The sequence below is a fragment of the Helicoverpa armigera genome, chromosome 14 (genome assembly GCF_030705265.1).
Source record: "Helicoverpa armigera isolate CAAS_96S chromosome 14, ASM3070526v1, whole genome shotgun sequence".
Lineage (NCBI taxonomy): Eukaryota > Metazoa > Arthropoda > Insecta > Lepidoptera > Noctuidae > Helicoverpa > Helicoverpa armigera.
Window position 1 is genome coordinate 5,271,747 of NC_087133.1, and position 14,475 is coordinate 5,286,221.

Genomic DNA, 14,475 nt, shown 5'->3' on the forward strand with positions numbered 1-14,475 from the left:
CACAAGATTTAGGAGACGAGAGAGTGGGTATGTATCTGCGCACATACCTACCCACTATAATATATTCCCGCGCTGATGACCCCTGGCAATATCCTTGAATTCTGAATTTAAAAGCCCTGCGGCGATGGAGACTGGTGGTGGGGATTGAGCGGGTGAGCTCGGTCTTTAGCTGGCTCTCTGCACGTAGGCGTTTGGACGGTGATGGTCGTTTCGGGACTCAGATGAGATGGGAGGACTGACCCGGCAGCTCGTTCAAAGACAAAGCAGCCCTATTTAGGGATAGCACTGCTTTCCCCAATCCGGGGAGAGGCCTAGAAAAGGTGGCCTAAACAAAGCCCATCTCACCTTTATCCAGATGGTTAACCGCGACCGTCTGGTCACCAATCAATGCGGTCGAAAGAATAGTCAAATATACAATAAGAAAATCAATATAGCAGCTTGGAATGTAAGAACACTTCTGGACAACGATAACAACATCTGCCCAGAGCGCAAGACAGCGCTAATAGCTCGTGAGCTCTCCCGGTACAACATCGACATTGCAGCAATAAGCGAAACTCACCTAGCTGACAGTGGAGAACTTTGCGAGGAACTAGGTGGATTCACTTACTTTTGGTCAGGGAAGCCAAGTGGCGTTGGATTCGCGATCAAGAACAGCATCGCCCGCTCCCTGGTAGAACCTCCGAAAGGCTTAAGTGATAGAATCATTACTCTTCGACTTCATACATCAGCAAAGAAGTTCGTCCACCTAGTGAGTGTCTACGCACCAACCATGACCTGCTCTGATGAGGAAAAGCGGAAGTTCTATGACCATCTTCGAATGGTTCTCCTTAGCATTCCTCAATGCGATAAGATTATTCTTCTCGGAGACTTTAATGCGCGTGTCGGTACAGAGTATCTCGCCTGGAAAAACGTACTTGGGAGGCACGGCATTGGAAAATGCAACTCTAATGGCTATGCCCTACTTGCCTTATGTGCGGAATTAGAACTCAGCATAACCAATACGTTTTTTCGGTTGCCTGATAAATATAAAACATCCTGGATGCATCCTCGTTCAAGGCACTGGCACCTCCTTGATTATGTCATAGTCCGAAGGAATGACCTGAAAGATGTACTTATTACCAGAGCAATGCGAGGTGCTCAGGGCTGGACGGATCATCGGCTTATCAGATGCAAAATGAGGCTCAATATCAAACCTCCACATAGAGCAGAACATAAGATACCAGCTAGGCTGGCGTTTTCGAAACTAGTTCTGGACGTGGATATTAGAAAAGAACTTGACAAAAAATTTGGGGATACTGCATCTGACTCTGACTCTGTAGACAATCCGACAATTGACGCTGAATGGCGTTGTTTCGCTGATAACCTGCACAAGGTCTCGAAACTGGTTATTGGCAGGGTGCAAAAGAAGAATCAAGACTGGTTTGATGATTCTGATACGGAATTACGACAACTTGTTGGAGAGTTTCGATGCTCTCTGAGAAGCGCCCACAGTAACCAAGAGCGCAATGCACTTCATCAAGTCCTTAAGAGGAAAGTGCGTGAATTGAAAAATGAATGGTGGCTGGCTAAGGCCCAAGACTTACAACGTTTGGCAGATACCAATCAAACTGCTAGATTTTTCGAAAGCCTCAGAACAATATATGGCCCCCGTTGTAAGAAAACAGCCCCGGCATATTCGCGTGATAAGACCACCAAGCTGATCCCTCAGAAGTTCTTCTTCGATGGGCGGAGCACTTCAACGAAGTGCTCAATCCTGGAAGTCAAGGAGCGGATCTCGATTACATCAATTCTCTTGATGCATTGCCGATCTCATCAGATCTCGAAACTCCACCATCCTATGAGGAATTGCATAATGCTTTAAACCGTTTAAAGAATGGCAAATCCCCAGGTTATGACAGTCTTCCTTCAGAAGTTTATAAATACGGAGGGAAAAATATTAAGACCAGACTGTTTGAACTTGTGCTGCACATATGGGACGCGGAAATAGTTCCACAAGACTGGAAGGATGCTCTTATAAGCAAACTCTACAAGGGCAAAGGTGACCTTTCCGACTGTAGTTGCTACAGAGGTATCGCCCTGCTATCTGCGGCTGGCAAGGTACTGGCGCATGTCATCAATAGCCGCCTCGTCAAGCTAGCTGAGAGCTTCCTACCAGAAAGCCAGTGTGGTTTTCGTCCAAATAGAGGCACAGTTGACGCTATTTTTGTGTTAAAACAGCTTCAGGAAAAGTGCCTTGAACAGCATCGTGACCTCTATTTGTGTTTTGTGGATCTAGAGAAGGCTTTTGACCGGGTTCCAAGGTCCGCTTTATGGGTTGTCCTTGAAAAACGTGGATGTCCACCAAAATTTGTTAGCTTGGTACGCCAATTTCACGAAGGCATGTTTGCACGCGTACGCCACGAGGACAAACTTACGGAACAATTCCCGGTCACTAGCGGCGTCAAGCAAGGCTGTGTCATGGCACCGACACTCTTTGCCATTTACTTCTCTGCGGTAATGAGCGATGCTCTAGTTAAATGTAGGAATAAGATCACCCTCAATGTCCGCATGGACAAGAGCGTCTTTGACATCTCACGCTTCCGAGCAAAACGCAGGATCTCCACGGTTCCTGTTGCGGAGATTCAATATGCTGATGATGTCTGCCTTATGGCCAGTAGTGTCCAAGATCTTCAGGAATATCTTGACTATTTGGACGAATCGTGTCGCAAATTTGGCTTGGTAATCAGTGCTTCAAAGACTCAGATTCTTAAACAGCCTGCAAGGAAAACATCTGCAGATGACACGCCTGTTTACCTAAGCGGGAAACCTTTGGAGGAAGTGGGATCCTTTCGATACCTTGGCAGTCTCGTACGCAGCGACAACCGTCTCGAGTCTGAGATATCTGCAAGGATCGCTAAGGCTGCAGCAGCTTTTGGCGGACTTAATCACCGTGTATGGAAGTCCCATGATCTCAAATTAGTCACTAAGCTAGCTGTATACAAAGCCATTATACTACCTTTGCTTTTGTATTCCTCGGAGACTTGGTGCCTTTACAAAGGTGACATCAAACGCCTCGACGTCTTCCATCTTAAATGTCTCCGGGCTATTCTTCGTATTCGCTGGCAAGATCGGATTTCCAACACGGAGGTTCTCCGTCGATCGTCTATGTCAGGTATAGAGAGTTTCCTGATGAAGGGACAATTGCGCTGGTGCGGTCACCTTGTACGTATGGAGTCCTCCAGATTGCCTAAGACCGTTTTTTACTCTGAGCTCAGTACTGGCAAACGCCAATCTGGAGGGCAATATTTGCGATACAGGGACGTACTAAAGCGCCACCTAAGAACAGTTGGCTTATCGCCAACCTCATGGGAACAAGTAGCGACCCAAAGACCTGAGTGGCGCAGAGCTGTTCATAAGAGCGTACAGGATTTTGAACAGCGGCGTCTTGAAGCCTTAGACGCTAAACGCCAGCTCCAAAAATCCCGCCCCAAGCCCTCCTATACCTACACTTACAATGCGCAAGGGCAACTCTACTGCGCTATTTGTGACCGCGTGTTCAAGGCAAAGTTTGGTTTCGCGAGTCATGTACGAGCCCATGAACGAAACCAAACTGCCGATATATGCCAGGGTGTCGCCGTCGACGGAATCGTCTAGGAGGACATCATCATCACTACAGATGTACTGAGCACTCGAGTAACCCACAACGGTAAAATTCAATCTCATACGTTACGCCGATGAAAAATATATGGAAATTATAGCTCACGTCACGCTCAATATCATTCCACGAGTAAAGCTGAAACAATGTAATGATACACAATGTACAAATTATTTACCAATTGACCGCGACTTGAACGTGTAATTAACTCTGTGTAATTACTTCTCTGATCTAAATCAGGGGCTAACGTGAAACCGTAATTGCGTAATAATACAATTAATAATTTTGTATGCGCTGCCGGCATTAACTTTGACGTAGTGTATAACATTGGGATGCAAACACGCAGCGGTATGCGGAACCTACTAGAATTTCCAATGGGCGAAAATTACACACTTAGTACAATTTACACGTATTAACTAATCTGTGTATGCTAGGAGAGCGTTGCGTCATCCTGTTTAAAAGCTAAGCCAAACGAGTTTGAATTTCAGAAAAAAATAATCCCTTTGGCTTTGTAGGCAACAAATGCCTACGAATTTGTTTCTCGGGCCACGACAAGGGATGAAGAAAACATATTTTTAAGATCTCAGTTTTTATGTATCAGAGCTGTGATAATTCTTATTGTCTGTTCTTATATTCGTAATGAAACGGACATTCAGAATACCCGTACAGGCCATTTTAAGTACTATAGGATGTTTTCAGTCGCCCAACAAGAGTTGGCCTTAATTATTGTTCTCTAGGGCAACATACAAGGTATGAAAGTACATATACGAGAAACTGGAGAATTAAATAGTGTAAAACGAATCTAAATACGTATGTATAGTGCGGCGAGTAACTGGGTTAATTAGCGGTGTTTACTTGCATCAGCCATGTAATGTTACGGCACTGCTGCACTTTCCTGAATGAATAAATTAGGCTGTGACCTAAGTAGCGCGTTTGCCTTGTCTAAAAATCTAGACAAATTGTGTTGCCAATTGTTTGTCGTGAGGAAATGTTTAATTAAAATACCATTTAGTCGTGCCTATTCAATTTATCTTTCTAGACAGTTATGTAAGTGAAAATGCTGCAAAAATTAAAAATAATCAATCTTAGTTAGTCGTTAATTTATAAAGCTACTTTCCATAAATATAAAAAGCTAAAGGAACATTTGTACAGGTGCTGGTAGTACCGTTAAGTCGGCTCTCTAAACGGTCGTTTCACCTTGTTACGTCTCCTCTAATATAACAGCCGGCTAAGTCAGGTAATAAAATTTAGTCCGGTGAACAATTTAGACGACGTTAGTACCAAATGAATGCTCTAGTTCTATCATAAATCACAAGTTTTAATGGTTATTTATTCTGACTGTTCGAATCGAGCGATGGCAATCAGTCGGGAGACTATTTTTATGACCTGTACCGGATGCGCCATAAAGCGAAGCATAAAATCAGTAAGCCTCCGAGGGAGAAATATAAAAGTAAATAACACTTAGATTGGAGATTTAGGCACCGGTGCAGAGGGCGAGACATCCGCTCGCCGCTCCAATGAGCCGTTAACTCAGGAAACTCCGTATTACATTGACCCGCACTTTTGATCATTTTAATGTACCCGATGAGGAAAATATTACAGATATTTTTCCTGATTCCGAATATTATACAGAGGCAATGTCGGCCGATTTTGTTCGCTTCAGTGCTGAATATTTTTTTGTTTCGTAACTACTTGATTGACAAAGGACATTTCTTAGCTGTGCAGCCCATTGTCTCTCTTGAATCTGAAATCGAATAGCTTTATGCATTTTTATTAATGATAAATGTTTATGTAAATAAAGCGAAATTGTTTTTTATTTTACTTAACTATTTCTAACCGATGAATGTCGAATAGAAAACCAATAGACCTAGCTAACAGGTTGTGAAAAATTCGTGATTGAAAAAAATATTTATTTGCTATCCCTTAAAGATTTTACAGCTCAAAGTTACTACTTGTTTTTTTGAAATTGTTAAAAAACAAACAAAAAGAATAATTCATGGGATTAAGGACGATTTTTGCCTTCAGCTTTACTGCCAGCGGCTGACCCCTGGGACTGTTCCCGTAGACGTTACAAACCCCATGATAATCAGGACGCTACTACTGAATCCGATAGTGAAGGTTCATATCACACAGATAAGCCAAATTTATGTGAGACCCGAACAAACAAACAAATAAATGGAATATCTATGCTTATTCCCAAGAAGCCTTAGAATTAAACTTCGAACCTACATGCAGATAAACCTGGTTTAAGATTAAGTTGCATTAGATTTTTTCTAAAAAAAAACCTTTAAGGAAGAATCTTATGTATCGTAAGCAAAATCATATTCCAATTAGGTACCTACACTTAAACGCAGTAATATAAAACACTTCGAGTTAATAAAGTCATAAAAGGTCACGAATTTGTCTTCCACCCAATTAAGTAGTTTAAACTTTCATAATATTACGTATTCATTGAAAATCTCAGTGAATCTGTAAACGGCATAATAAACTTCAAAACAGATACCTATCTATTTGCCTTTGCCTTGTGGTAACCGACTGTAAATATCCATGTTTCCTCGTCTGTCATTGACATTCACGGCATTCTTAATGGTTCGTTAATTCGAGCGTCGCTAAACGTTCCTATTGATCGGTTTTATCTTTTTATTGTTATGACAAGTCACAAGTAAGCTTTATAAATAAGTGTCTATGTAAATACGGAAACACGCGGCCTTATATGAATATTACATTATTCATCCACTTGATTTTGTGTACCTGTGTACATGCGTATAGGAAATCAGTACATAATGTTCGTTCACCTTCATTGTGTACACATTAGCGGCTCAAGTTTTCGGGACCGCTTGTCAAAGAGGCGTAGATAAAGTCGCCGCACGGATCACCTCGTAGGTACCTACATCAATCACCCTGACATGACTCCAGTTGTTCGCCCAAATGGATTATAGGAAGTCGGCGCCCCGCCCGCCCGAGGTGAGTTTCAGATTTGCCTCGCGTCACCTACATGTAAACATTATTTGCCAAAGTGATGCGGTGACACGGCTAACTTTACTGAAGGATATCTTTACACAATTTTTTGGGTATCGTCATCCTTATACGAGAAAAGAACACGTGTACTTAACAAATACTTTCAGTCCTTTTATTCATACCCTTTGTTGACACTTCGTCAAAAGAAAAGTGAACGGAACAAAGTTGTAAAGGTTCCTGGTTATTTATGAGATCATTAGCGGGCCACTCTATGTCTTCGAATCTTGATCACGTTTTCAAACGGAACTCGATTGGGATTCGGATTCGAGGTCGACCAATTATCATAATAAAGTGGCGCATTTCCTTTATAAAGTAGGTTCGTGTTATTACCGGGGACAATCGTAAATTATTCAGTCTTCACAAGAATGAATTCGGAGTTAGCCAGGTTAACGGTTCGAGGCCCATCATTTTATAAATTTTTGTATAATATCCTCTTATTTAATATACCTGTCTACAGTACAGTATACAGTTACAAAAATACCTGAAAACTGTAATTTGATATTTATTTAGTTCAAGTGTCCACTTTCTTTTTCTTGAGGTCTTAAGAATTAAATACCTAATTCCGAAAACACATTACTACAAATTAAGACACCGCTTCACCCAGCACAATTGTATACATTAATACGTTAATGCAGTGCGCGTAGGCAATTATTTATGCAGTTTGTACACATTAATCGCCGATGCATTTACCTGTCTGTACTTATGTACGTGGACATTAGTCAAACCAGCTGTTAAGGCTACCACTGGCCCCGTGTCAGTGCACGTTAATAGCGAGATAGGGAACAGAACAATTAGGAACGTGTGTAATACAATGGTAATACATCATCGGTTATATGTTCATTAAATTCCTTGTGGAAATAAGTGATGCAGTGCTGTGCTAATTAGTGGGGAAAGTTTTGAGAGTTCAGTGTTGTGGTTAGTAGAAATGTTGCTTGGACAGAAAATATTTTTTTATAGTCTTCTTGTTCAAAAATCTCAACTGAAGTATTACGATTAAACTCTCTATTATTCTGTAGACCTGCTCCATTTAAGTTGCAAGAGGTACACACAAACAAATTAAAATCAATTCCAGATGTTTGCACCAAAACATCTCGGATTTGTAAAGTTCAAAGGCATGTTTGCATGGCAAACAAGCGCAAATTACACGGCAAAATGATAGACGAAAAATTATTTTCGAAAAAATTCAAAAGATCCAATTAGCCTCGGGCACTCGAAAAGGGTTTGCGGAATAGAAGGAGCAGTGACTAGCGAATATGGGCGACGCTAAAATACGGGACGAATTTATATCCAGAGCCATAACCGATAGAATAAATTATCATGGGAAAACTTGTCCTGGTGAACCATCGTTGCCTTGTATAGTGAAATTTAGGGATAATAAACTTGATCCGCTTTCTACCCTTTTTAGTGGTTCGCCCCTTATGTACGAGTATATAAAAACTTTAACGGCAGCTTACCACAGAACTGGGGAGGCAACTTCGATGACTGCAATTAATTTAACAAGTTATCTTTAGTTTCGGTAACGTAGTCACTTTCGCGGTCTCTGTAGAATGGTCTCTATAAAATGATAATATTAAAGCTTTGTAAACCTCTATAAAATATCTATTTGAATACAGTTTCTTAGGCGAGCTAGTTTTATATACTTAATTAATTACGCTTACTTTAAAAAAATATATACAAATATTTTTATTTAAGTATGATTTCGGGTTAAAGGATCAGTTACAATAGGAACCAATCAATAACATTTTATGCGTTGCATCGATAACCAGTTAGTGCACAATGGACACTCAACAAGGGTCGAGTGGTCGCGAGGGGGAAATTTAATTTACTGTCAGGAATCGGGATTCCCATCCACGGAGTTTGTGCTGCTTTCAACTAAATTATTTCGCATATAGATGCAAAAATAATTAAGTTGAAAGCAGCAGCTAATGTAATCCAAATAAATATTATTTTCAAGCCTTTCAGCATGACATTTTGACTGTTTTAACATCTAAAAAAACACAATCACTTCCCTCATAACTTTTTAAAGGTTACTTCTAAAGTGATTTCTATGAAATTAACTGTTTATATTACCTCCCACGATTCTTAAGTGAATTACCGGGAATCGCTAATATGAAAACGACTGGGGGTGGCTTACTAAGTTGTCACTAAATTGGTAAAGGGGTTAAAGGTTAACCGTCGTTAAACCAATTTTGGGTCGTAGGTTAGGCTAAGAGTGAGCATTAATAATATTTAAGTAATGTATGACTGCGATAGGCTGATGATGATGATGATGATGAAGTAATGTATTGCTTGCTTTACATATATTTACAAAAATAATAAATCAGAAAATATTACGAGTTAAGATTTTAGTTGTACCTATAAGGGAAGATGGTGGAAAGTAGGCAACTTCTCAAGGGACAACCCTAATTTCTACAGGATAAAAATTAAGGCTCCCTTGAGATGAGCAAAAATCAAATTTAGCGTGAACGAATCCGCAGCCGTAAACTAATTATGGTGTAAATTTTAATAAGTTGTTATCTGCTCCTTAATGATGATTAGTTGCATTTTCAAAAAAAGTTTATGAATCGTTTGGGAAGGATTAATAAGACCATTATGATGACTCAAAACATAAAAAACCTTGGATACCTTCTGGTAGAAGGTACTCTATGTTGAGTCATTTGATCGTTGCTTCATTGGTCGTATTCGTGATAGATTTCATATTCTATACATATTTTTTAACTCTTTTGATTTAAGTCTAACAGAAAGGTCGTCATGTAATTTGTTAACGAATAATGGGGTGGTTTATGTCCCGCAACATTTATGCCTGTATTTTCGATTCCACAGGTTTTTCACTATCGAAGAAAAATGAAAACTCTCATAAATCGTCCATACAGCATAGCTGAAGTTTTACATCGTTATACCTGCTTATAGTACATATCCTAGCTATCGAGATAGATAAAATATATGCATCTGGCAAGCTGCGGGCGAGAAAAGCGAGCGCTCAAATTGTGTTCCTACATTTCTAAAAGCCCCATTGCGAATACGGTACAACAAAGTTTGTAGATATTTATCAAATCGTCTTTTCTGTTTTAAACCGAAACAGGTACAAACATATCTTACTTTTTGATCCTATTTCGATACGGGTGGCTAACAAATGCTACAAAATGTGGATTGAATATTTTATTTATTTTGTGTTTTTGCTGGTGATGTGTGTTTAAGTTATACCTATTTGCGATATGGGTCCGTTTTTTTATTTCGTTTTGCATGACGGCTTTGAATAAAATATTTTTCTATTTCATAGTTTGTTTGTGCTCATAAATCAGTATAAAGATACACACATTACAATGATCAGGTAACTAGCGGGAATCCGAAATTAAAAAAAAAATACATCCACCAGGTCAACTGTCGGCCGACTGTTTTGCAAGCACTGTGGTCTTTTCATAACTTTCTCAAGATTTGTAAAAAATAGATTTGTCAAGTACCTAATTATGTAAATGGCTAATTACGTAGTTTAATGGACATATACACTAAGATTCTTTCTTTTTGGTTCTATTATAAACTGCACTAACAGTTTTGTGGTGTGTTATCACGGAGTTTATTCATAGCTATAAAACTAACTTTAAGTTTTATTCCTCTTTGTTTTGGAATTTTGTTTCCAAAGTTTCCTGGAATCCTGCTTGTATACTTTTGTTCTGAGTTATATTTTGAAAGTAAGTTTTGATTTTTACGAGGTTGTAGACAAGCCAAACAGTATATTAATTCAATAGTTTTTGTAATCATTTTGATATCCACTTTTTTTAAATGTTTGATTAAGTTAGCATAAAAAGTGCAATGTAAGTAAATAGTTCTAGCAAATGCGGTGATATATACCTGTACTATATTATATACGGTTTATATTTATTTTATGTAAATATTACCATCATATAGCCTGTTTAGGCACGATGTTTGTTTGATTTGAAAGCACATACTCGTAACGGATATATTTGTTCCACGTAAACGACACGCGAAAGCACTTATCTGTGCGGAGGTGTTGCTTTTTTATTCTTACACATTTTATTTTCACTATACTCACATATTTAGGCTTTAGAAAATATTGGCGATGGCATATTGGGAAGATGGTAATAGTCTTGTCAAGTCTCACTAAAGTTACTAAAGTACCTATGCCGAAATTGGCTTGGTAGGAAAGCATTGTATCAGTTTTGCCCATAAGAATTGTGTAGGTAAACAATAAAAATACAGATTCTTTGTTTATTTACTTAGATTATTGTGTTCAAACAAACAGTCTTCAGCTTTATAATATTAGTATAGAAGTCGAGCCATTGGCAATTTTAGCAGGGACCGAGGAAGAATAGGTCATACATCTTCGACATTATATCATATTATAGCATGTTGCCTTGACTTTTTTGTTTTAGGAGCTATAAATTACTTTTATATATTTGAATCAGGTTGTTTCGTGTTTTAAAAGCATTTCATTGTTCGAAGCGTGCAACGTAGTTACGTCGAGAAAATGGAATGGTGCATTTCGCTTCCTGTGCCTTGGGCTGCAAATGAAATGGTTACGGAAGAATTTTTATGTTCACATTGTTTTCTAGAACTAAATATGTTTGTTGTCTTGTAACTTAAACATATTTTTATTCAAACAAAATATGTTTATAAATCTTAAAGGTTTTTCTTGCGGTAAATTGCCGATGTATTGAAGACCTTACATATCGCTTACCCTTCGGGTAACGGAAAGGAATACGCAATTTGGCTATACAAAAAAGATTTGATGTATCCTTGTTCTGGCTGTTACATCAATCACGCGCCACATTCTCGTCGTCGTCACTTGTGAAGCATAAATAAAGCATTGGAGGCTTCCGACATCCCCCGTATTGATGTATTCACAACACAAACTGGTTTCTACTTATTGTCAGAAACACCGTTTCTATAATGTAAAGGGATACATCAGATTCATCGTTTCCCCGTAACATTCGTATGGAATTATTACAGAAGACTTTTTATATGAGGGAATTCTTTACTTATTATTTTATTTATGTGCGGTTTTTCGTCTCATTTTTATTTATAAGTCACTTTTTCGACTTATACTTGTAATCTGTTTCGTATTTTCTTTTACGTGAGGTTTAATAGAGCCTAACATACAATATTTGTACAGAAATTGGATATTGTAGACACTTATGTTTTCGTTTTAGTCTATTTACTTGGATCCAGGAGAAGTGCTCCGATATACTTAGGAATTATTATTTGAGTAGGTTATCTTGTAACAATATTCTAGGCAATATACGAGTACACAAGAAATGGTGCGGAACAGAATATTCGTTCTTATAGTGGGCGAAGCGATATGTGTACTGTGTACGGTTACAATTAGCAATATCTACGAAGTCTATACCTGCATCGGCTGCAGACTACTGGCGAAGAGTTTTCAACTTAAAGTCGATAGCAATAAAGTTAACATTGGCTTAAAATGTCTTTGAGGTGTTATTGGACGAATATTCAAATACCGAGAATTTTAGTTCAATTACTTTGTGCCTCGGTAACTCAAATGCACCTTAACAATGAATTCGGCTACACTCGAGTGTTATCGCATTAATCGCGGTCCAATTTAGTTGGAAAAGGATCATATTGCTAGCTGTCAGAAAGTGTTCAGAGAGAATTGATATGAATGCCTAATATTATAATGAACTTGTTTCAATTACATGTTTGGATCTTATTATTCTTGGTAAATATATCTCAGTTGAAACATTATAATTACAAAAGATCATTGTTCAACGTATCTGTTACGTCTGGCTTTAGTATGTATGAACTACTTTAACCATACGATAATGATTCTTGTTTGAATTCAACAGCATTTGAATTATTTAAGTTAAATGAGAAACTTATCGCTGCATGTAAGTTATTTACGTATAGCGCTTTATTTATTGAGCATGTTTGATTTTTAAAAGCATATAACTAGGTATTCTACATATCTCTTAATTTCCTTGCTCACGGGCAGTACCAGAAATATCTCGTTGTGATAATTAAGTAGACCAAATTGTGGCAGAAAGTTAACAATTATGACTCGAAAGTTTCGTTAATTCAAATTCAAAAATACGTCTACAAATCTACAGTATAAACATTGAAAACCAACTGCAAATCAGATTAATTTTAATTTTAAAAAAATATATATAAAACTAGTAACAGCATCACACAATTTCCACTGAAGCACGAAATTAAAAATAAAGAATATTTGTAAGCGAACAAGATTTTAACTAGTTAAATAAAATCGATGAAAAGTTAATGAACGTCGCGGCATGAATATGTATGTCCTTTGGTAATGTCATAAAATGTGCGGTTATGTTATTGAAGTTGCATGAGTAAAGCTTTGGCTCATCTCACGAGTAAATACGAACTTTAGGGGGAGTGTACAACAATGAAAATGTCACTTTATGAAATGGGCCCGCTGTTGATTAATGGACTTAGAGTGGGGTGTTCGGACCTTCTTACTTGTTTATTCATTCATTCTGGAACACCGTGTGGTGGCGTCGTAAATATAAATATCAACTGTAATGCTGTATGACTGTGCCCCGTCTAATGTAAAGTAACGATTTGTTTTAGAAAAATGCAGGCCTTTTTTTCCGGACGTTGGAACAGGTTGAACAATAAATAGTGTTTGTTTCCATTACGCTATTGATGTTTTAAATTAGAGTTTTCGTTATTCATATGTCGGCATTTATTTTACTTTAGATAAAAAGTTTATGATATAGCTTAGTCCATTCATATTTAGTAAATAAATATCTATTGTTGTAACGAGTACTGAGAAGACATATAATTCACATGAAACTCTGATACAACTAGCTCACATCAATTACTTAGAGCAAATAGAACATTGAGATAAGATACACAAATCAAACGTCTCGAAAATATAGCTATCTATCAAGTTCCAGTCCGAAACTTGGTTGTTAGGGAATTAGCCAAATCTGTAACTACCCCAGTTTGTACAGATAGCAAAATACAACGGTTCCACTTCGTAGTTGACATCCTTATCTATCGTATAAATACTATATTGCGAGTAAAGTTTTGTTGACTGAAGGAACATGGGTATTTCCAACAGATTTGAATATATTATGAATAAGAAATCCCTACATGAAACAAATTAAAGAGAAGGTGAATGTTGTGACGTATAAGGAAGTTCAGGAGTTGGCGCTAGATAGGCGTAAATGGAAGGAGCTGCACCGACAAGAGCTGGGCTCTTAAATTTAAGAAGAAGAAATCCCTGTTCCCTTTACTCATTGATTATTTAATCAAAGCGGGTTGGGACAGAACAGTAACTATAAATGTCGTATGACGTGATAACAATGCGATAGACGGTTTATGAAACAGCTACGGACTTGATAAATGACCCGAGCTGGTTCGAGGCGGACGCACCAATTTATGCATAGCCGTCATCGGCAGGATTACAATGCTTCATGGTAAAATGACGCCGTGACGCGCGCACTACATCGCCCTTTGTTTACAAAGACTTTACCCCTTCCAAAAAAACAGAGAATGATATATGCATATTGGCTGTTGTTACGTTTGTAAAAATAGTAGCGCGTAGTTTTCTAAACTCGCAGCATGAAAAGCGATTATTTTCTCATATTTTCCTCTCAATTTTTATATTTTTGGTTATGAAGTCGCGAAAGGGGAGAACCTTTTGTGTAAGGGGACCTCGGAGGTTCATAACTCTCAGTGAAAGCGTCGAATTAAAAAAAAAGATCTCAATGGGGCGGGAAAATGTTGTGCTTTGCCATAAGCGGGGATTTGTGGTAGTTACGTCAAAGGACCTTTGTACGTGCAGGTATATGTACTTAGTGAAAGATACTGTGCAG

The 14,475-nt window shown here is 38.3% G+C and overlaps 1 protein-coding gene across 1 annotated transcript; it reads left to right on the forward strand.

The window, feature by feature from the left end:
• The first annotated feature begins 355 nt into the window (after window positions 1–355).
• LOC135117780 (uncharacterized) lies at window positions 356–3,633 on the forward strand. The gene is made up of 2 exons (XM_064037928.1): window positions 356–1,652; window positions 1,889–3,633. The coding sequence occupies exons 1-2, from the start codon at window positions 356–358 to the stop codon at window positions 3,631–3,633; spliced, it is 3,042 nt and encodes a 1,013-aa protein (XP_063893998.1).
• The last annotated feature ends 10,842 nt before the right edge of the window (window positions 3,634–14,475 follow it).